This window comes from Antechinus flavipes, chromosome 1 (genome assembly GCF_016432865.1).
Source record: "Antechinus flavipes isolate AdamAnt ecotype Samford, QLD, Australia chromosome 1, AdamAnt_v2, whole genome shotgun sequence".
Lineage (NCBI taxonomy): Eukaryota > Metazoa > Chordata > Mammalia > Dasyuromorphia > Dasyuridae > Antechinus > Antechinus flavipes.
In genome coordinates, this window is record NC_067398.1 from 578,494,461 (window position 1) to 578,519,656 (window position 25,196).

The 25,196-nt window shown below is 34.3% G+C and overlaps 1 protein-coding gene across 3 annotated transcripts in view; it reads left to right on the forward strand.

The window, feature by feature from the left end:
• The window catches only part of ESRP1 (epithelial splicing regulatory protein 1), a 100,545-nt gene that overhangs the window by 69,578 nt on the left and 5,771 nt on the right, over positions 1-25,196 (forward strand). For 2 of the 3 annotated variants that reach the window (XM_051970869.1, XM_051970870.1), the window contains exon 14: positions 11,368-11,477. The exons of the other annotated variant lie outside the window; for it this stretch is intronic. In XM_051970869.1, coding sequence (XP_051826829.1) covers positions 11,368-11,458 — 91 coding nt within the window. In that variant the 3' untranslated portion in view covers positions 11,459-11,477. The remainder of the gene's footprint in view (positions 1-11,367; positions 11,478-25,196) is intronic. 3 annotated transcript variants of the gene reach the window in all.

Here is a 25,196-nt window from a genome sequence, read left to right on the forward strand (position 1 = left end):
TAAAATAAGGTGTCTCTAAGATGACTTCTAAAATTCAATGACTTTTCTAGTCTCTTTTTGAAATCAAAAGATAGCCAGGAGGGCTGTTTACAGTAATCTAATCCTGACAGTTGGACTATTATGGCACTAATAGAATGAATGAGGTAGAACTGAGAAATGATAAGATATGAAAATGGAGTGAAAATGATAGTGAAAGAGAAAGGATTTTCTAATCTACTGTAATTTTCTATTTTCTCCTCTTGTGCAAATGAGTAGACTATGTACTTTAGTGAATGAAGATGAAGATAAATTTCTTTTAGTCTTATTTCATATAATTTCTTCTCCCATATGAAAAAGTTTTAAGTATGTACTTTGAGGTTTCTTTCAGAAATGGTGATGAATTTCCCTGACTCTTATAACCAATGGTAGTTTTTGGTGGGTGTTTTTTCAAGATGGCTGACTAAGATTAAGGGAACTTTTTATGGGCAGGGAACAAAAGTGATTCTAGTTAGTCCAAAAGGAATTAGATCTGGTAACCTTGGACTCTTTGAACATTTTGTTATAACCAACTGAGGTCAATATAAAATAAACAAAACTCAGTAATTAATGTGCTTTGAACTCTTTGGAGGTGGTTACTAGAGAAACATCAGATGGAGACATTTGATAACTATATTATCTCAGGATAATTTGACGGTAGTTTAGCTATGCCCTACTTTAAAAAGCAAAACAATGTCATATTGCAGGAGTGGGCAGAATGAGTTATGGGATCTCATCTTGCAAAACTAGCCCTGAAGGGTATTTTTCATCAATCATCCCTTCAGATGGTTCCCTATAGAATTTCAGAAAGTAAAAACACTACCGTTGATTGAAATTCATGTCTTAATATTCAGGTTGTGTCAACCTCAACTGACTTATTTAGTTATCATTTGCCTTTATGGGTGTTATTAGAAATAAAAGGCTTGGATTAATGGAAGTTAGCCAGAAGGCTGGACTTTGGGGATAGTGTTCTGTGGTTAAGGAACTGGGAGACTTTATTTTCTTTTATAAGAATCGCTAAAAAGGAATATGATATTGAGGAGGAAACAATAGATTTACTTTTTGTTGAACTGCCTACCTTTCTTTCTTTGATTTCATATCAGTGAGCAGTACATCTATTTGAAAGCAAATGGAGTGGCCTGGAAAAACTTATTTTTTCTTAATTTGCTGAATACATATTATGAAGCACTGTCATCTGTTTCTTTTGGTTCACGCTATTTTTTCTTCCTCTAGTCTCCCGGGTTCACCTAGTAGTATTGGCTATTTTCCCACAGTTGCTAATGTCCTTCCACGGCATGGCAATTGTGGTCAAGATGCAGAGCTTGGCCTGGTAAGGAAATTCTTAACTTCTTCCAAGATTACCAGATCAGTAGCTTTAAGTAAAAACAGAATCCTCAGTGCCCCTCTTAAGTTAATTTGCCTAAAAATATGATCAGAAGCAAGAATGGGTGTTGGTTGTTGTTGCTCTTTTTAAAATTTAAATCTATTAGGCACACATTAAATATACAACCAAAGTCTTTACCCAATCAAAGAACAATGGTTAAATATCATTGAAGACTAAGTATGCATGTCCTGTTTTTATAGTGTACTTGTTTTAAAAAATGGGGGCTTTGGTGTTCCACGTAAATGTCCTATTTTGTCACTGCTCTTAATCTGTGTCATGTTCTTTTCTTTGTTGTATGTGCAAAGGCTCTTTAGAATCTTAAGAGGAGTCAGATTGTTTTCTATAGAACTAATTTAACTGTAAAGAAAATGTGCTCAAGTTCACTGTCATTTCCTTGCTTGCAAAAGCAGTATCCTATTAAGTTAGTATGCAAAAACCAGTCTGAGGCCATTCTAGGTAATCCATAATCAAAAACCCTCTTCCCTTTAGCATGGTGGTTACTATTGGAATCAATAAATTGATTTTGACAATCTGGGATACTCCTTGGAAAGCCTTTTTGATAAGGTTTAGAATTCCTGATTATGCCAGCATTTAGTAACAGTTGTTTCATTTATTTATTTACTTATTTTGGCATATTGATATTCATTTTCAACAGTTTTCTTACCTGTCAACTTTTGCCTCTGCTTTTAAAGTCTCTCTTCATGCCATTTGCTACTTGAGTTAACTCATCAGTATAGAGAATTTCCTGACTGGCGATCAATCAGTAAGCATTTGTTAAATGTCTATTATGTGCCAGGTACTGTGATAAGTGCTGGAGATGTAAAAAGGATACACAAGACATCTCCAATCCTCAAGGAGCTCAAAATTCTACTAGAGACAACAAAATACACACAAGAGAAGCACTAGAAGATGGGATTTTAATTGGAACTTGAACCAGGAAAACTAGAAAATGAAGATGAGAGAGAACATTCTAGGCATGGGAGATGGAAATGCCAGAATGGCATATTGTATCAGTCATATAATAGAAAGCAAATTCTCTTGCTTTCTTTAAAGTCAATGAGCATTTTACTCTTGATAATAAAGCATCCATTTCTCTCGGGTGTAGAGATCAAGCTCTTTCTTTGCTCTTTGCCGCTTTTTCAAAACAGCTTTTCAAATTAGTTCGACTAATCTATAGTCCTTATATTATATATTAATATATAATATATTATATTAAATTTGGATTTTTCATCCAAAGTTTATTGGACTTGCCATGGGTCACTGAACTGCTCAGAAGTACTAAATCTGTCATAATTGATCTTTGTGTTGCTGTGTACGATGTTTTCCTGGTTCTGCTTGTTTTACTCAGTATCAATTTATGTAAATCTTGTCAAGCTTTTCTACAATCAGTCTATTCATCATTTTTTATAGAACAATAATATTCTATTACTTTCATATACCATAATTTATTCAGCCATTCCCCAATTGATGGGCATTTACTCATTTTCCAGTTCTTTGCCACCACAAAAAAATTTGCTACAAGCATTTTTGCACATGTGGGTCCTCTTCCTCTTTTATGATTTCTTTGGGATACAGACCCAGTAGTGGCACTGGTGGATCAAAGGGTATGCACAGTTTGGTAGTCCTTTAGGCTTGGTTCCAAATTGCTCTCCAGAATGGCTGGGTCATTTCACAACTCACCAACAATAACATTAGTGTCCCAATTTTCTCACATTACCTCTGGCATTTGTCATTATCTTTTCCTATCAACTTAGCCAGTCTGATAGGTGTGAGATGGTACCTCAGAGTTGTTTTCACTTGTATTTCTCTCATCAAAAGTGAATATTTTTTCATATGACTATAGATGGCTTTAATTTCTTTATCTGAAAATTGTCTATTCATATCATCACCCAGTGGCACATAAGAATAATTTTTATTATTCATTTTACTGTTACAAATTCTCTCCCTTTCTAAGCTCCTCATTAAGAAAGCAAGCAATTCAATATAGATTATATATGGATAGTCATGCAAAACATTTCCATATTACTCATGTTATGAAAGAAAACACAACTCCTCTCTCCAAAAAAAAATCAAGAAAAATAAAGTTAAAGAAAAGTGTGTTTCTACCAGTATTCAGACTCCATTAGTTCTTTGGGGATGAGAATAGCATTTTTTGTCATAAGTTCTTCAGAGTTTTCCTGGATAATTGTATTGCCGACAATAGCCAAGTCATTCACAAATAATTGTGTCTCAATATTGCTGTTACTTTGTACACTGTATAGTTCACTTTGTGGAAGTTTGTGGAAGTCTTTTTTTTTTTTAATAACTTTTTATTGATAGAACCCATGCCAGGGTAATTTTTTACAACATTGTCCCTTGCACTCGCTTCTGTGCCGATTTTTCCTTTCCCTCTCTTCACCCCCTCCCCCAGATGGCAAGCAGTCCTTTACATGTTGAATAGGTTACAGTATATCCTAGATACAATATATGTGTGCAGAACCAAACAGTTTTCTTGTTGCACAGGGAGAATTGAATTCAGAAGGTATAAATAATCCGGGAAAAAAAACAAAAATGCAAGCAGTTTATATTCATCTCCCAGTGTTCTTTCTTTGAGTGTAGCTGCTTCTGCCCATCTTTGATCAATTGAAACTGAATTAGCTCTCTTTATTGAAAAGATCCACTTCCATCAGAATACATCCTCAAACAGTATCGTTGTTGAGGTATATAATAATCTCCTGGTTCTGCTCATTTCACTTAGCATCAGTTCATGTAAGTCTCTCCAAGACTCTCTGTATTCATCCTATTGGTCATTCCTTACAGAACAATAATATTCCATAACATTCATATATCACAATTTACCCAGCCATTCTCCAATTGATGGGCATCCATTCATTTTCCAGCTTCTAGCCACTACAAACAGGGCTGCTACAAACATTTTGGCACATACAGGTCCCTTTCCCTTCTTTGGTATCTCTTTGGGGTATAAGCCCAATAAAAACACTGCTAGATCAAAGAGAATGCACAGTTTGAAGTTTGTGGAAGTCTTACCAGGTTTTTCTTTTTTCTTTTTTTTTTTCTTAATTTTATTTTTAATTTGTGGAATAAAATGAGCCTTTCCATGATATAGTAAGATAAAAAAAAAAAAAGATGATTGCACATGAAACTGCAAATCAATTATGAATAATTTGATATTTCATTTAAATAGATAATAAAGTTATCATGGAAAGTTCTTCCTTCACCCTGATGCTTACCATTAGACATAATTATGTATGTGTTTGTGACTTTGTCTATATCTATATATGTTATGTGAATGTATATACACACATATGATGCTTATTGTGTGATCTTCAACAAGCCCTTTAACCTTAAAGCTCTCTAGATTCCAAGCTTCAGAGAAGAGGCTGACTTGTTTTGACAAAGGGAGTTTCCTTGACTTTACCAGGTTTTTCTGAAAGCATCCTGTTCATCGTTTCTTACTGCATGATAGAATTAGATCATAATCACATGGCACAATTTGTTCAGCCATTTCTCAAAGAATGGGCATCTTCCCAGTTTCCAACTCCTTGCCATCAAAAAAGAGCTGCTGTAATTATTTCCACAAATGTAAAACTTTTTAATCTATTTTTGAACAGAGACCGAGTAGTGGCACTGCTATGTCAAAAGGTTTTAGAGCCCTTTGGTCATAATTCCAAATTGCTCTAAAGAGTGGTTGAATCAGTTTATAATTCTACTAGTAGTGCATTAATGTCTCATTTTTTCCACACTCTACCAGTTCTGATCTTTCTCCTTTTCTGTCCTATTAGCCAATCTCATGGGTATGAGATAATACCTCAGAACTATTTCAATTTTCTTTCCTCCAATCAATAGCAATTTAGAGCAGCTTCTTATAAAGATGTAGATTTCTTTGATTACTTTATATGAAAACTGTTCATGTCTCTTGATCATTTACCAATTGGGAAATGGCTCCTTTTTTTTTTTTTTTTTTTAATAAATTTGATTCAATTCTCTATATATTTGAGAAATGAAATGTTTACCAGAGAAATGTTTCAATTTTTTTCCCACAGTTATGATTGTTAAATGTATTTCCCTCCATCCTATCCCTCTTACTTTTTTTATTCTCTCCTTTTACCCTGTCTCTCCTCAAAAATGTTTTACTTCTGACTACTTCCTATCCAATCTGCTCCCCTTTCTATTATGCCCCTGCCCCTCCCCCACTGTCTGGTAAGGTAGGAGACATTTCTATACCCAATTGAGTTTGTATGTTAATTTCTCTTTGAGCCAAATCTTTTATGTGTGATAATTTACTCCATTCCACCCCTTCCTTTCCCTTTCTCCTAATACATTTCTCTTTATCATGTCTTAATTTTTTTTTGACATCATCCCTTAATATTCAACTTATACCTGTGCCATTTATCTATACTCCTTCTCATTGCCCTAATAATAAGAAAGTTTTTATGAGTTACAAGTATCATCTTCCCATGTAGGAATATGAACAGATCAGTTTCTCTAACTCTAGTCTTCTCATAAAGAATACTTGAAAGTCCTCTATTTCATGAATATTAATTTTTTCCCCCTAAGGATTATACCCAGTTTTGCTGGATAGGTGATTCCTCGTTGTAATTCTAGCTGCATTGCCCTCTGGAATATCGTATTCCAAACTCTCTCCAATTCTTTAATGTAGAAGTTGCTAAATCTTGTGTTATCCTGACTGTGACGTCATGATATCTGAATTGTTTATTTCTGCTTGCTTGCAGTATTCTCTTTTTGACCCGGGAGTTCTAAAATTTGACTATAATATTCCTGAAAGTTTTCATTTTGAGATCCCTTTCAGAAACTAATCAGTGGATTCCTTCAATTTCTATTTTACCCTATGGTTCTAGAATATCAAGTAATTGATAATTTCTTGAAAGATAATGTCTAGACTCTTTTTTTTATTGTTGCTGTTCATGACTTTCAAGGAGTCCAGTAACTTTTAAATCATCTCTCCTAGATCTATTTTCCAAATCAGTTGTTTGTCCAATGAGATAGTTCATGTAGTTGTTTTTTTTCATTCTTTTGATTTTGTTTTATTTCTTTTTTTTTTAAGCTTTTTATTTTCAAAACATGCACAGATAATTTTTCAACACTGACCCTGGCATGGCCTTGTGTTTCAGATTTTCCCCTTCTTCTCCCATCCCCTTCCAGTTTTACTTCTTGATTTCTCATGAAGTTATTAACTTTATTTGCTCAATTCTAATTTTTAAAAAGTTTTTTTCTTAAAAGAATTTTTGTATCTCTTTTCCCATATGGCCTATTTTGGTTTTTTTAAGTTGTTATTTTGTTCAGTATTTTTTGCATCTCCTTTATCAAGCTGTTAATTCTTTTTTATGATTTCCTTCCATCATTCATTTCTCTTCCTGATTTTTTCATTTACCTCTGTTATTTAATATTCAAAACTTTTTTTGAACTTGTCCCTGTCCTGAGGCCAATTTTTTTTAAAGGCTTTGGATACTGAAGCTTTGATTTTGCTGTCTTCTTCTGAATTTGTCTTTTGATTTTCATTGTCATCATAATATCTTTCTATGGTTAGATTTTTTTCCCATTGTTGGCTCTTTTTTCCTATTTATTACTTTTTGGACTCTGTTATATAGTAGGGCTTTGCTTCAAGTTGGAGGGTGCACTTGAACCCAAATTTCAAGAGTGTTGTGTCAGAACTACTTCTAGGGACCTGTAAGTTTTCAGTTCTTCCAAGTTGGTAACATCAAAGGAGTTTACTACTATTCTGATCTGTGAGTAAACACAAGCATTTTTTTTTTCTGCCCTGGAACTGTGAGTAGGGGACCTCCTCCATTTGGACTGCAAGCGCTGGTGTGCTAGAGAGATGTTTGGAGAAGTTTGGAGGAAAGCTCAGATGAGTCACTGCCTTTTTTCCACCAATTTGATTTCACCCTCTCTTTCCTGACTTTTAATAAAGAGGATCTCTAACACCAGGACTTACTGAGATTAGTTGGAATGATATTTTAATTTCAACATCCATGAATCATGAAGCATTGTGAAATGAATGAAAATGAGTCGTGTCAGTTTTAGTGTTTACTGCCTATAGCATACCAGTGCATAATAATTGGCATATGGGCAAAAGTACTTTGACACAAAGAGGTCATGCCTTATTGTATGAATAAGCACCAGCTGATACTGAGATGTTTTTTTCCCTACATATAAAACAAGAGGACTAGACAAGATCAATTTTTTTTATTTGGAGGGGGGGGATTGTCATGAATCTCTTCTCAGAATGTTTTTATTGTGAATGATAAAGGGAATAAATTATATGGAAAGATAATTAGTTTTTTTTAAGAGAGTAAGTTCTTGACTTCCAATTAAGGAAGACTAGTTGATTCTTCTAGACTAAATGATTTCTCAAATTCTTTCAAGCTGTATCATTCTCTGACTGTGCCAATAACTTGTGTCACTTTAATTAGAGAGGAGCAACTAGGAGTTCAGGCCTGTTTCAGGAAACTAGGATTCTAATTTATTGAAATCTAACTTGTGCCTATGGAAGCAGAACAAAGTTGATGTATTAGAGAACTATATACTTAAATGGTACAAGCTCACAAGCAATATCTTTTTAAGCATTTCAATTGTATCCCACTTTTTGTGACCTTTTTGGAGATTTTCTTGACAAAGATACTGGAATGGTTTGCCATTTCCTTCCCCAGCCCATCTCATAGATGGGAAACTGAGACAAACATAATTAAGTGATTTGCCCAGATTCACACAGGTAATACTTGTCCAAAGCCAGATTTGAACTCATGAAAATAAATCTTTGTAACTTCAGTCTTGACACAGAATTCACAGTGCTACCTTGCTGCCTAGCATATATCACTTTAGCTGATGACATTAATTTCTAGACTTGAAGAAGATTTGCATACAAATGGAGATGTTGACAAGAAAAATTTCCTTGGGTTTGTAATTTCCCCTAATGAAAATCAAGTTCTCTGATAAAAATTGGTTGGAGGAGTAAATAACAAATACTTTCTAATTTGAAAGTTAAATTGGTGATCATCCTTCATAGGAAGTGCTACTTGGGCTTATTAGGAAAATGTTGAGGTCCATCTTCAGTCATCCTGATCTATATCTTGCCACTGGACTCAGATCACTCTTACTTAAATCCAACTCATTTGAATAGCACAGCATCACCTTCCTAATGTCATCATTCTCTTTGAAAATGAAGGACAAAGAAAAACCTCTGTGAGTAGACCTGCCCCAGTGGGTCCTGAATATACTGGACTGGTGGGCAACAGAACCTTTCTTTCTTTCCCAGGTCAAATCCCAGTTGTTCATTATTTGGCCCTGATTGACTCAGAGTGAATGTAAATAGCAATTGTTTCTGTTTTGGCCAATCTGAGATTGGCTTTTTCTTATTGATGAGGTAAAAGAGACCATTATTTACTCAAATCTTATCAATTTTTAATCACTGAATGGCTGTTGCCTCAGTCAAACTGAGACTTCTTAAAGATCTTAGCTTAAAAAAGCCAAGATCTCCTACTACATCCAGGGCCATCTCCCATCTTCCTGATCTATTTCTGGCTACTGGGCCCACATCACTCTGGAGGGAAAAGTGAGTATGGTGATTTTGTATAGCCCACCCTCATTTAAATCCAACTCGCTTGCATGTCATGGCATCACTTCCCTGAAGTTATTTTCAAGAAAGAAGGACAAATAAGAATCAATGATAAATGTCTGAGCTTCTTTATAGGAGCATTTTGATTACTATTAATATTTCCTTGATTCCTGAAGTCTAGATTAGAATACTTTCAGGTTTGGAATAGTTGTTTTAATTATTTTCCTAATTAATTTGCAGGATAGGATTGTTAATCAAATCTTAAATTGAATTCAAAACAGAGTTGGAGGCTAAACAAACAATAAATTAATCATTTTTTAAAAATCATATCTACTACATTGCTTTATGCTGTGGAGATGATTCTAGCTTTCTAAAAATTGTTCTGGGGGATTGTGAACTAATGATCAGTTTAGAAAAAGCTGACAATAAGGTTACATATTTTATTTCTTCTTGAGGATCAGCCCAGCTAGCTGGCTAAATTCAGGAATTCCTAAAGAGTTGGTGATTTTTCGCTTTTGAATTCATGGGATGGAAGGACTTTTAGGTGTATCAGAGTGAATAGTGCCTTTACCAATGAGTTTCATTCCATTTGAAGGAAAAAGTTTTAGTCTCATACAAGATTTTCAGGAAAAGGAGATTTTCCAAAGACTATTATGTGATCTGGAATTGTGACTAGAAGATTATGTATTATACAAGTATGGTAATAATCTGCAAGATTTTCTCCTTGAATTTGTTTTGGATAGAATTCTAGGCAATTTTTTGCTTATTGCATAAAGTTGTAGTAGAACTAACTGGCACTCTTAAGTGAAGCCATATTCTTCTGCGTGCTTTTCAAGTGCTTGGTATTTGCTGGATTAGTAAGCCAAAAAAAAAAAAAAAAAAAAAAAAAACCTCACTTATTACTTTATTACTCTAAAATTGTATCATCAACTTTCTGGGAGCAGACTGAATTTTCCCATAATAAGTAGGAAGTGATGGATACAGTGAATGAATCCTGTTGCTTTTCTCTATTTCCCTACTTATTTATTTCTCTTAATATAATGACTTGAAAGTGTTCTTGACCTTGAAGAAACATGTCTTGGTTCTAGACATTCTTATGGTGGATATGATTATCACTTTGGCATTGAAATGAACTTGTAGATTCTGGTTTCTTCACCTCTTGCCCTATAACGTACATATCTTTTTAAATTCTTTGTCATTTTCTTCCTTGTCAATATTTGCTTTATATTTGTATAGGCCAGGGCTGTCTCTATTCTTTTTTCAAAGAAGCTGTAACATTTAATCACAATCTTTTGATAAACATTCTAGCCAGACAAAAATTTTTTTCCCTTTAGGAAGTAAGGTTAATGTTGCCTATGCTCTTTAAATTTCCTCACTTCTCTAAAGATAAGTCATTTAATAGGATGTCCTTTCACTTAAGACACATGTGTTTGGCATCAAGTAATCATCAAAGTTTAATTGTTCATGTTAGATGCCTTACAGCTATCCTTCTACAACAAAGAGACGATCACTATTTTTGATTTCAGGAACCCTTTACACTCTTGAAAATTATTAAGGAATTTAAAGATGTTTTGTTTATGTGGGTAATATCTCATTGACATTTATAGTATTCATAATTAAAAGTGATAAATTTTAATATATTGATTGTTAAAAATAATTGTTTTTCATGTTAATATAAATAACATGCTTTTAATGAATACAATCTTCCACAATTAAAAAAAGTAAAGAGTGGCATTGTTTACCTTTTTTTTTTTTTAATAGATCTCTATAGTTTGGCTTAATAGATGATAGCTAGATTCTCATCTGCTTCTGCATTCAATCTATTTCAATATATTACTTTGTTTAAAATATATGAAGGAAAACTGGCTTGACATAAATATATAGATGGAAAAGAATAATGTTTTCATAGGCAAATTATATCTTAGTATTGTTAAGAAGTATATTTTGACACTTCAGCTCTCCTGAAGGGTCTCTGGGACACTTAGGAGTCTGCAGATCACACTTTGAGAACTATTACAGCAGAAGAACTGCCTTTGAGATGCTATTAGTCCCATTGTGCCTTATTTTGTTCATTTGATGAAGGGAACTTCTTGATCAACGTCAGTGAAAAATATCATTCATCCTTAGAAAATTTTTTGAAAGTATTTTTCAAGGACAGATCTTGGATAATTTTCAGTAAAATAGCTTCATTTGGAAGCTTTTATCTTCCAGACTCTGATTAAACACTGATTTGGAATGACTGATCCAGCCACTGTATTTAAATTTCCAAGGCTCTCAATGTCCTTTAACTAAGGTTGAGGAAATTGTTATGCTGGTGGAGGTGGAGTCCTGGACATCCAGTGATGACAAATTGTCCTTTTTTTGATCCTATCTGTTTCAACTTGCATTCTAGTATGCAGCAGAGAATGGAGTTGTACACACAAATGACCAGGCAAGGACACTGCCCAAAGAATGGGTTTGTATTTAAGGGCCCCAGCAGTTAGACCATCCTCAGAAAAGAAGGTAAGGATATGTGATGTGACAATTTAAATAAGAATAAAAATGCTAGAAACTATTCTCACAAAGCTCAAGCATCAAAGATACAATACAAACATCAAAGATACAATATAAGTCTTCTATAAGTCAGTTGGGTCTAAATTGGGTTAGGGGTTTGAGAGTAAAAGGAACAGGAAGGAAAATGCTAGAGAAGATTGATTATAATTATGTTGTAATTCAAGGGAAGTTATAGTATAAGAAAAATAGCATTGTATTTAGAATCAGAAAATCTAGGTTAGCATCTTGATTCTGCCATTTACTAGCCATGGAGCTTTGAGTAAATAATTTAATATTTCTGAGCCTCAGTTTTTTCTTCTGAAAATTAGAATAATACTGCTCCTTTGTATCTCACAATGCTACTGTGAAAATGGCATGCAAACTTCTAAAACTTTATGGTTTACAGTATTAAAGTGCTTTATAAATGTAAACTTCTTTTAATGACAGGGATAAGGACTGACCTTGTGATTTGATTGTTTTAGGGAATTCCTTCTATCAATGAAGATCAAAACCTTTTCTGCATCTTAAGAGTCCTAGAGAGTTGCTAAGAACACTGAGAGTTTTAACTGATTCATCCAGGGTTATGCAGGCTGAATGTGTCAGTAGTGGGAATTTGGTTCTGTGGCTACTGTACCATGGTATACACTGTTACTCATCATCAACATTAGTAATTGTAGTGTAGAATTCTTTACTTTTTAGGATTATGTGTGGAGGTATTTTGATGGAGTAACAATTGTTTATGTTTCAAGATTTCTGTATTCTTCTATATGTTGATCAGTACTAGGGTTCTCTTTCTGGTAATGGTGCATTTTAAAATATTTCTTTATATCTAAAATTGATAGAAAAGGGAAGATTGTCCATGTTTTTCAAAACTTTTTCTAACCTTAAATCTATTCTCTAAAAGAAATAGGAATCTTGTGTGAAAAATTTGAGATCAGAAAGTCTAGAGATTTGTTGCAGAAATAACCTAATGAAATTAGATTAGTTTTATAGAAAAAATGTTGGACTTCAGAGTCTGAAGACCTGGTTTTGGATCCTGGCTCTGATACTAGCTTTATGAATCTGGGCAACTCACTTTATCTAATTGTCTTAATTTCCTCATCAATAAAATGAGGATATATTTGCTTAGGGGATTTTTTCATTAGGAAAGTACATAGTAAAACATTAAAATGTAATGGAAATATGAATTATTTTATCATTTTCTCTCCCTGGCACAATTGGGTTGCTTGATTAAAAATTCATTAATCAGGACCTTGTTTTTGGTTGTCCTTGTTACTGAAAAATGCTTATTAGATACTAAGAAGACTTTAGTCAGATGAACCTTAATCATAACATCCTAGAATTGGAAGGAACTTCAAAAGTCATCTAGTTAGGCCCCTGTTAGCAGATGGAATCAAGGGCAGGTTATAGACAACAATTCCAAAAGCTCAGCATTATCTTCTAAGCATATTAGTAGGAGCACCAGAATTCAAAATGAACTTTTTTAAAGAGAGCCAAATAAGGTATGAGATTGATATATGGCAGCGGTCCTCAAACTATGGCTGTGGGCCAGATGTGGCAGCTGAGGATGATTATCCCCCTCACCCAGGGCTATGAAGTTTCTTTATTTAAAGGCCACAAAACAAAGTTTTTGTTTTTACTGTAGTCCAGCCCTCCAACAGTTTGAGGGACAGTGAACTGGCCCCCAATTTAAAAAGTTTGAGGACCCCTGATATATGGGATATAGACTGATGTTGATGATGGTAGAAAAGGAAAAGTTATTCATCTTTTATGTTATCTCTCTTTTCTCTTTTTACAAAAAGGATCTTAGTACTAGAAAGGAAAAAAAAAAAGTAAGTGGAGAGGTGGTAAGAGAGTAACTAGCTGCCTTGAGTTCAAGTCAAGATTAAAATGAACTGTCTTCTAGGTACTGAAAAAATAGGCAAATGTGATTTCTAAATCACTTCAAATCATGGTGAAAGGGCAAGGTGTGTAGGATTGAAGAAGGACCAGTAAAAGCAGATTGCATGGAATGTACGAATTCTTGGCCAGTGAGTTTGATTCTTGACAACATTTTAGGCTATTAAAGTGAAGTATCGTGAACATGTAGAAGAGTGGCAATCACAAAGAACAAGCATGATTTCATCAAGGGCATTATTCTACCCCCAACTGCCTTATATTTGTTCATTATCTCCAATTTATCCCATTTATCCCTTGGGTGCTTCTACATGTTTTTCATATTGTCTTCTCCATTAAAGTGTGAGCTTTTTTGGGCAGGGAGATCTCTTTTGCCTTTTTTTATATCTTCAAAGATTAACACAGTACCTGTTACTATAGTAGGCACTTAACAAATGTTTATTCACTATGAGTCAGCATGATTTCATCAAGAACATCAAGAATATGGCTTCATTTTTTATTCCTTTTTTTTTTTTAAAGAGTTAGTAATTAGATTTGTGAGTCACGGGAAGGTAAGGCAGTTAATAAGCATTTATTAAGTGCTTACTATATAACAAACACTGCTAAATGCTGGGAATACAAAGCACAGCAAAAAGAAAATCCTATCTTGAAGGAGCTCATATCCATTTCTCAAGAAAACAATCACATACACCAGATATATACAATATAAATGGGAGGTAATCTTCAAGGGGAAGCACTAACTGGTTGGCAATCATGAAAGACATCCTACTTAAAGTAAGATATGAGCTGAGTCTTTTTAAAAAATTATCTGGGGCAACTAGGTGGTACAGTGGATAGAGCACCAGCTCTGAAATCAGGAGGATTTGAGTTCAAATCTAGCCTCAGACACAGTACTTCCTACCTGTGTGATCCTAGTCAGGTCATTTAACCCCAACTGTCTCAGGAAAAAAAATCTTATATTTATTTTTATTTGTTTGTAACATTTTGAATTCTCTCACTCCTTCCCTGTGGTGTTCTCTTCTTTAAAATATAATGGTTCTCTGGGAGCAGGTTTCTTGGGGAGGTTTTCTGGAGGCAATCTTAGTTTCAATTAAAAGTAATAATCATCTCAAATACAGCCAGCTGGTAAAATGCAAACGTTTATTTTCTCCTTCCAAAATAGCGCAGTTAGTTTTTCTTAGAGGCCTATCTTTCCGCTTGGCTCCAAGAGCTCTTGCAGTTGTCCTTTGCCTCTGCTTTCTTCAGCCTCCAGCCAGCACAAAGGTGGAAGATGGAATGAATCTCTCTTGCCTCCGAGAAAGGGCTTCTGGCTCTCAATCTCCCAGAGTGCTCCTTCCAAGTCTTGTCTCCTTGCCTGGGGCTGGGCAGCTTTCTGGAGAGCCTTTCAGATCAGCCTTGGTCTCAGTGGGGGAAGTACAGGAGGCCAGCCACCATGGTGCTATGAGATGGGATGAATGAATCTGGTTGCGCCTCTGAGAGAGGGCTTCTCCTGAACTAACTCAACTGGCTCACTGACGCTCTATTTATTCTCCTTCTCTGAGAGTGGGATTATGGGTTTCCTCCCAGAGTACAATCTGGTCCTAAGAGCTTCTTGCTTATATGAGCTCTCTAAAGGTGTGAACACAAGCATTGTTTCTATCAGTTCTACTTAGTACCTTGTTTCAAGTTCTGGCCCATAACATCTCCTCATAGGATCAGATCTATCATACTGAACCATGCTAAATTAGATAATTGTTGTCTCTATCAACTCTAATGACTTAACACTTTGTAAGGGTTCCAATACTTCACAACTTCACATTAGCCTTCAAATATATACAAATATACACACAAAATACATAATTCCATATAACAATTCTTTCTTTGGAGGAAGATAGTATTTTCCTTCATAAGTCTTTCATCATAGATTGCAATGTTTATATTTTTCAGAATAGCTTAGTCATTCATAGTTACAAAGGTTGTTATTGTATACAACACTCTTGGTTCTTCTCTTTCTCTCTATATTGAGCCAAGTTTTAAAGGAAGCCAGAAGTAGAAGCAAGGAGAGAAAGTATTGTAGAGATAAGAGGACAGCTAGAGAAAAAGCAAAGAGCAGGATATGTAGTATGCAGAACAATAAGTATAGTTCATCTAGTTTTTAGCAAAACATTTGGCAGAGTATCTCAGAACTGCTCTTGTGAACACAGTGAAGAGATGTAGGCTAGACAAATAGTATACTTAGGTGTATTTTGGTATTGGTTTAATGTTCAGACCCTATGAATAGTCCTTTTTTTAAAAAAAATTCATCTTTAGGGTGAAATTGTTTTTTAAATAGTATTTTATTTTTCCAAATATATGCAAAGATAGTTTTCAACACTCATTTTTGTAAAATTTTGTGTTCTAAATTTTTCTCCTTATTTCCCCTTTCCCAAGAGAGCAACAAATCTGATATAGATTAAATCTGTGCAATTCTTTTGAACATATTTCCATATTTGTCATGTTATGTAAGAAAAATCAGACCAAAAGGGGAGGGAAACACAAGAATAAAACAAAAAGATGAAAATATTATGCTTCGATCCACAAAGAATAGTCATTAATGGTTTGATGGAATAAGGTATGTAGTGATGAATTTTAGAATTTTGTTTATGGCTTTGAGTCACTTAATGTTTTAGAAATGATTTAGATAAAGGTATATGTAGATAAAACAAAGCTGGGAAGAGAATTTCAACATATTATCTGATTATCAGTAGGCCAAAAAAAAAAATCTCAACTGACCAGAACATTCAACCAAATAGCGAATAAGATGAAATTTAAAAGTGTAAAATTCTACTCATTGGTTCAAAGAATTAGCGTCACAGGTTGGATAAGGAATACGTAGATAGCCATTTATTTAAAATATCTAGAGATTTTAATTCATAGGAAACCTAAAGTGAGTCAACAATGTGCTTATTTTGGCCAAAAAAAGCAAAGTCTTAGGATGCATTAAGGGGAATAGTGTGTCAAGGTTTGGGAAGTTGATTATCAAGTTGTTCTTTGCCTTGGGGAAAACTATTTCTGGAGTATTTTATTCACTTCTAGTTGCTATATTTTAGGAAGAATATCATTAAGTTGGAACATCCAGAGTATTACCAGAATAGGGAGGGACTTTGATATTGTGCCAGATGAGCAGTGTTTAACTTGAGAAAGAGCATTTAGGATTGATACTGTAGCTACTGTGTTCAAATATTTGAGTAATTTTGATAAGCAAGGAGTATTAACTCATTCTGTTTGATCACCAAAAGCTTAGACATTTAGTGCTATCCTAAAATGTTTTGTGTGCCTATGGGGTCTTTAAGCAGAGAATGGGTGGTCTTCATTGGAGATCTCATATAAGGGATTTCTATTTGAAAATGAATTGGATTCTGTGATTCTGAATATTCCCATTCACCAAATTATCCATTCTCACTGGAAGCTCTCTATTGATGGGATACCCTCTCTTGAGATAGCTTATTCTTTTCTGAATATCTGATTTCAATTCTTTTCAAATATCTGAATTACTTGATTCATGAAACTGTTTGATATGAGCAAGTTAAAGCTGTAGGAGGAAGAAAAGAAAAGCTGGATTATAATTGCTATTTAAAAAATTGGAATTTGATCCCTCTGTCCCTGATAATTGTATTTTCCATATTGGAGAAGTCTGGTAAAATTTCTGGAAATATGAAGTGGGTATTTTCTGTCACATAATAGAGATCGCTTTGAGGATTCCTGAAAACATGACTTTAGGAAAATTTGGAGCCTATTATCAAGCTCCAGGTACTTCCAGGTCCTATAAATCTGTGGAATTGTTGTAGAATGCTCTTTCAAAACAGAGTTTGCAAAACATGTGGCTTTGGTTCATTTCTCATTTAAGGAGAGGTGTCAAATGATGCACAACACTCCTAAAAGCCTCCTGAACTAGATTAAAATATAACTAAGAAATGTTTAATCAAATACAGAAAAATAAATCATAAGTGATATTAAATTTTATAACTAAGTCACTTGTCACCTGCTGGGATCCTTATACATAGTTTAGTAGTCTCTTTTTGTATTGGAGTTTGATACCACTACATTAGATGATCTCAATTCTTTGACTTTGTAAAATGTTAGAGTCTGGTTTGCTTTTGCAAAATAACCAACAAGTAAGAATTGTCTGAGTAAAGATTGTTGTGGGAAGAAAACCTATTTTATTATGATTTAGAATACAAGTTAGTGAAAAAGCTTTGTTGTTGTTGAGTTGTTTCAAACATATTCAATTCTTTGTGATCCCATTTGGAGTTTTCTTGGCAAAGATACTAGAATAGTTTGCCATTTCCTTCTCCAGTCTATTCTATAGATGAGGAACTGAGGCAAACAGAGTTAAGTAACTTGCCCAGGGTTACATGGTTTCTAAGTGTCTGAAGCTGAATTTAAATTCAGTCCTCCTGACTCCAGGACCAGCACTCTATCCACTGTACAACCTAGCTTTACCATTATGTTGTTACAAGCCAAGCTGAGAGAAAACATCAGTTGGTACATGAAGAAAGGTGCCTTTGTGAGACCAGCGGACAACTAGCGGATCCCTTTTCTATGAGTACTTATAAATAGTAATTCAATATACATATATTAAGCATGTATTAATTTATGAGCCAGGTACATGGAGCCCTCTAGATGGCTTACTGGATGGAGTGCTAGGCCTGATGTCAGGAAAACTTGAGTTTAGATTCTGCCTCCTGACACTTACTTGCTGTGTGACTCTAGGCAAGTCTTTTAATGCTGTATGTTTCCATTTCTTTATTTATAAAGCTGGAGAAGGAAATGACAAATCATTCCAGTATCTTTGCCAAGAAAACCCCATGGACAGTATTGGAATATTATGGTCCATAGAGTCATGAAGAGTCAGACACACAGCTAAACAATATCAAGAAAATAGTTATACAAGGTTCATAATTAGTAAGCCATTGGACTTGGCAACAGCTGGTTGTGTTTCAGGAAAAATAGTGAATTTCTCATATTCTAGTATTTTAGTGGCTTTGAAGGTCCAAGATAGGTAGGATTGTTTGATTTTTGTTTTGTTTTTTTGGTTTTTTTGATACAAGAAGTTGAATAATGGAAGGAAAGAGAAGAAATAGATGTTATTATTTACATTGAAATAGTGCAAGCCCTCTTAAACTTTTTCCATTCAAGACTTTTTTTTTACCCAAGAAACTTTTATGTGACCCTTCCTCCAATCTTAATCAAAATGTATCTGGCAGCATTCATATGCAAGTGCAAAGTTCATGTGTTGTATGATCAGAACCAAGGCTGCGATGAAGTTGCATGATGCAAATGTTACCAGAAACACCTTGGATTTATTATGCATTTGATTTTGAATTAATATTTGAATGGGGAACCCTTTACTGTTGACAAATTTTTCATGACCCCTCCCATCTTCCATTTTGGCTTTTTGAGGTTGATTTTTTTTTTTTTTTGCACCTCATTTGTATGATTACTTTTTTTTTTTTTTTTACTTTTTATTGACAGAACCCATGCCAGGCTAATTTTTTACAGCATTATCCCTTGCATTCATTTCTGTTCCAATTTTTCCCTTTCCTCCCTCTACCCCCTCCCCCAGATGGCAAGCAGTCCTTTACATGTTGAATAGGTTACAGTATATCCTAGATACAATATATGTGTGCAGAACCGAACAGTTTTCTTGTTGCACAGGGAGAATTGAATTCAGAAGGTATAAATAACCCGGGAAGAAAAACAAAAATGCAAACAGTTTATATTCATTTCCCAGTGTTCTTTCTTTGGATGTAGCTGCTTCTGTCCATCCTTGATCAATTGAAACTGAATTAGCTCTCTTTATCGAAGAGATCCACTTCCATCAGAATACATCCTCAAACAGTATCGTTGTTGAGGTATATAATGATCTCCTGGTTCTGCCCATTTCACTTAGCATCAGTTCATGTAAGTCTCGCCAGTCTTGAGGTTGATTCTTAAGTGCATGTCTCTTATTTGTATTCCCTAGAACTTAAGTTCCCTTTCTCTTGTTGAGACAGATACATATAGTGGATGGAACTCTGGGTCTGGATGCAAAAAAAATCCAGGTTCAAAGCCAGACTCGGACACTTACTTAGTTGTGTGACTTAGCAAGATACTTAAACGTTATCTGCCTCAGTTTCTTCAACTGCAAAATGGGAATAATAGCAGTACATATCTTTCAGAATTGTTATAAAGATCAAATGACTCATCTTTCACAGGGACCAGTAGCAAAGAAACATTCCTAATGTACAGCTCTGTTAATATTATTGCTCTGTTCATAAACCTTCAGTGGTTCTCTATTTTCTGAATATAGTCCATATTCAAGTTAGCAGCATTGAAAGTTCTCCAAAACACAGTAAATAGTAGTCATTATTTCACACTACTCCCCTTCCAATGTGTTCTATTGACTGGACTGTTTACTGTCCTAAATTTTGCCTGTCTCTGTAGATTTGCTCACACCATTCTCTTGAATCAAACCACCCTCATTTCTCTAATCCACTTGTTGAAATCCTAGCTTATGTTTTAATTCCTCCCTGATCCTTCTGAATGGAAAAATTCCCTTGGCTCTCTGAGATCTTTTTACCTTCTACTTTGTAATTTATATTAGTTATTTACACACCTGTCTTGTCTTTACACCTAGATGATGTGTTTCTTGATGGCAGGGCTATGCTTTGTTCACTTTTGTTATCCCCCACTTCCTGGGGGGAGGGGAGGAGAGAATGTCTTATACGTTGGCATGAATAAATGTTTATCGAATTGATCTCCTTCATCTACCCATTTGCCTATGCTTTATCCTTTTTACCCCATTTTCTGGCTGTTCACATCTAATTCTTACCCTTTTCTTCTTCGAAATAAGATCCTATAAGTCTTTCTAACTTATACTTTGGAATATTTAGCAATAGTTAAAGCTGTGTATTAAAATGAGGAGTCCAGATAAATCTGCTTACTCTTTAAAAATAGAAAATAGACCATAATAATGCAGAAGTTATTCTTCTTTGTTTATATTGATGTTTTCCAGGATTTAGAATTTTACTAGTATGAGAGTATTTCTTCTGCTACCACAAGGTAGAGTACCGTATTTTTTAAACCCATGTTATTCTTATATTTATTTCTTCATACATTCTCAAGAGAAGAGTTACACAAGATACTGAAAACCTTCTCTTTGGATATCTTACTATCTTGGGCTTTTCAAGCTCATTGATAATTTAAAACTTCCTTTCCTAGCAATATGTGACCTTGATTTCAGTCATCATTCATTTCACCTCTATCATGTGCCAGGTACTATGGTAAGTGGTAGAAAAATAAAAAAAAATATGCTTCTGATGTCAAAGAGCTCAGCCTAACAAAGAAGTTATAGCAATGACTCCAAAATATAATGCAAAGTAGAATGTGACATAAGGTAAAGGAGACAAAGAATGTTCTGAGAAACTGAGGTGGAAAAATCACTTTTAGAAAATGGAACAAATTACTAAAGGCTCCATGGAGAAAGTGGTACCTTAGTTAGACCTTAAAGGAAGAAAAGAAACTATGGGAGAAATAGTGTATTCTATACTTTGTGAATTATGAAAACAAAGTAAAATGATGGAAGGGGTGGGAATGTCAGGAAGATGGGATTAAAGGAATGGGAATTTGTTTTGTCTCAACTATGGAATATATGACAGAGTCGCAAGATAAGTCATGGAAAGTCTCAAAAGATTAGACATTTATACTTTTTAATTGGTAATAAGTAGTCATTGAAAGTTTTCGAGAAGTTACGGCCATAATCATAACATGATTAGGAAGATAACTCAGGAAACATTGTTGAAGAAAAATGAAAGTGAAGGCAAAAAGACCAGTTTATAGTCTGCAATAGTGATCTAGATTTAATGAAATGAGAGACTGAATGTAAATGCTTGGAATAACAGTAAAAAAGAAGAGCTGTGTAAGTTTTAGAGGGAGCTCAGAAAAGGGAGCAAAGGCCACAAAGAGAAGAGATTCATGACAGAATGCAGAAATTGAATTTGATGTATAGAGTAAGGGGAAAGTCATGTAGGTTTTAAGGTTATAACCTGGGAAATTAGGATAAATGGAGGTGTTATTAAAAGGAGTTTTAGTGGTAGAACATGTTAGGGTTAAGTAAAAAATGAGTTCAATTTTAGATCTGTTAGGTTCAAGGGACTGAAATATTCTGGTAGAAATCTTCAACAGATAATTGGAAATAATAACTGGCATTCCAGAGAGAATGAAGATGTAGAGATTTGAAAGTCTTCTATTTTGAAATGAAAATAGGAAAAGAAAAATTGGGCCTATATTTGAATCTTATGAAACACTCTTATTAAAGATAGGCAGAAAGAAACATTAAGAAATAAAATAAAAGTAATATGCAATAAAAAGAGAACCATGAAAATGTGATGTCATAATAGCCAAAGGAGGAAAGAGGATTAAGAAGAAGGAGAAACTATATTGTTCTGTCAAATAGTATAGGAAGAGATCGTGGAGAATGAAAATAGGGGAAAGGTCACTAGATTTAGAGATAAGATCATTAATAATTTAGAGAAGTCTTTTAATAGATTGGTGGCAACCAATAGTAACTATCATTGGCTTGAGGTGTGGGTGGTAAATTTGGCAGTAAAAAAGGGACTAGAAGTCAATAGTTTCAGAAGGGGGTCATGGGACGAAGGGCTCATATCCTTTATTCTGTTCTTGCATATGAGTCACTGGTAACATGCTGCAGCCTGCTTGTGACCATCATTATGTGTCCTTAGCCTCTTTGCTTGTTATTTTAGTTTTTCTGAGATTTTGATGTTCTGTGATTTAGTAACATCCATGTGACATCACAGGGAATCTTGACTTTATGTAAAAAAGTTATGGCATAATAGATAAAGTGCTAGACCTGAAATCAGGAAGACTTGAATACTGCCTGTTCCATAGAAAATTCATTGTGTGTCCCTAAGCAAATCATAAGATCTGAACTTCAGTTATTTCTTCTGTAAAATAAAATGATAATAACACCTACATCACATGGTTGTTATGAGTAAGTTGGACAATGTATGTAAAAGATTTTGCAAACTTTAAAGCATTACATAAATCTGAGCTATAGTTATTATTTTTATCAGGCACAATTATGTAAAAACACCCATTTGCTGTCAGAAGGACATATATGTAGAGCTAGTATTCTAGAATCCCAAAATTAGGAGCGACACAAGGTGTAACCTAGTGTTAATGTAAAACTGTTTTTATAATTGGTAGAGTTGGAAGAAATGAAGACTGCAATGATGATTTCATAGGTATAGAGAACTTTCACTGGAGAAATTCCTCTTATCAGTGCAAGTTGGCACCTTTTAGGCAACTAATACACTGAGTGAATTACCTAAAGAACCAAGAAGTTGCACGACTTTCTTAGGTTCACATCAGCAATTTGTCAGTTGTGGATTTTGAAGAACTCAGGTTTTCCTGGCTTTAAGGACAACTCTGTCCAGTATGCTTATGCTGCCTCAATGAATTAAAATCTGAGATTTTACTTCTTGTTCTATCCATTTTAGTTCATCGGGTATTTTTTCCTTTTTAGTTCACCAGGTAGTTTTATACTTCAAGTATATTATGGTTAAGTTGTTTTTCAGTTGTGTCCAACTTTTTGTGACCCCATTTGGACCTTTATTGGCAAAGATACTGTAGTAGTTTGTGATTTTCTTCTCTCTATCATTTTACAGATGTGGAAATTGAGGCAAAGGGGTTAAGTGACTCACCTATAGTCACATACCTAGGAAGTATGTGAGGCCAGGTTTAATTAGTCTTCCTAAGCCTTGTGCTTTATCTACTATGCCACCTAGCTGCGTTACATAAATGTGTTCTTTGAGTTCTTACCTCTGCCATACTGCATTAACTCCATTCATACTTTCCTCTTGTCCATCTCCCCTTTTCAAATAATCTTATACAGGACAATTGTTTGTCATTATAGTAGGTGAGGTATTTGAGAAATTAGAATTAATTTACCTATTTTTACTTAAAAATGTACCATGAGCAATTAAAATTCAGTTTAAGTAGGAACCTAAAATAAATTAAGTTATGATCACAGATACAGATTACATTAATACACAGATTTGTTGGATTTGGTGTCCTCTTGTAAATTAGATTTTTAGGTTATTCTCCAAGGCTCTTTTCAAATCATGCTTTTGACCTCCTTTATAAATTAAGTTTTAAAATGTTACAAATTAAGATCAAACACATTCATTGGTTTCATTTATATGTGGTGATCAAAGATAGTTTTGAATTTCTCTTAATTAAATAATAACTGCTACCATTTGCATGCAGGATTTAAGGTTTGAAAAGCACTTTACATATGCTATCTTTACAACAATCCTGTGAAAAAGTGGTATTGTTATCCCTATTTTACACAAGGAACCAGAGACTGAAAGTTAAAAGCCTTGTCCAGTATTACAAAATTAATAGATATCTAATATCTAATAGATATCTTCCTGTCTCCATATTAAGCATTTATCCATTATTTCATTTCAGTATCTCTCTAACAATGTATAAAGCTCGGAGAATCCATAAACTCTTGGAAAATCTAGATCTGTTTCTAATATAAGACTAATGGGGGGAAAAGATATTTTCTAGTATGAACTCTATGAAACCTCATATGAATAGAGGAATGTTTTAATTATTACTTTCCCATTGCCATCAATATCTTTTCTACAGTCTTGAAAATTGCCCTCCAAACAAAAAACCCCACACACTTTCCTGGCAATTCATTCTTTAGGCTCAAAATTATAGACAGATTTGATCATCTGAAGTACATTTTCAACTTTCTGAAATTTCCATTGTTGAAAAGGGTTGTATGTATGTATGTGTGTGTGTGTGAGAGAGAGATACAGAAACAGAGAAACAGATTAACAGGGCTTCCTGATTTTAGATCACCGTACTTAACATACTGATGGTAAACCAGTACTTTGTAGTCCTTTGGGTTCTAATGCCCACTGCTGAGTAGCAACACTAGACTCTGTAAACTACTGAATAAAATTAACTGACTTGTTGAATTATGACAACCTACTCAAAAGGTCAACACTGCCCTCTCAGACACTAGTCAATAAACATTTTTAAGCATGTATCAAACATTCTATTAATAGAAAGACAGTCTCTCCCCACTAGGAATTTGTACTTTAATGTACAAAAGGAAGCTGAAAGGGGTTAGAAGGGGTTACAGAGGATACAAAGAGGGATGTAATGTTTGGGGAATTAAAATGAAGGAGAGTAATTGAGGAAATGATGTTAGTTGTCAAATTCTCAACCCTCTATAAAGTTTGACTTTAATAGAACTCTTTTAAGAATGTTATGAAGTATAGAGTCTAAAGAAAGAGAACTTCAGATGGAAGCATTCTTCTAGATTGGTGGAATCTGCAACTTTTATAGAAAAATAGAAAAAGTGAATCATAAAAATGAGTTGTGTTTTATTGAAATAAAGCTTTGTTTTACATTTTTCATAAGTATAATTATTGAGCAAGTTATAGATTCCTTCTAAAGGTCAGGTCTGATAAATTCCTCCTGTATTCAACAGTTTTCAGTAGCTTTCTATTGTCTCTGCCACAAAATACAAAGTTTTCCACCTAATATTTCAAATTCCCCATAATCTGGCTCCATACTCTTGTTATAGGAACCTAAAGATTATTACTCGTTACACAGCCTGAGTTACATGCACCAGCTTGCTATTCCCTGAAATCCACCTTCCTTTTTTCCTTTCTGTGCCTTTTTACAGGATCTCTCCATGCTTAGAACACATCTTTTCTCTCAGAATTCTTATCATCATTCAAAGCTCAATAC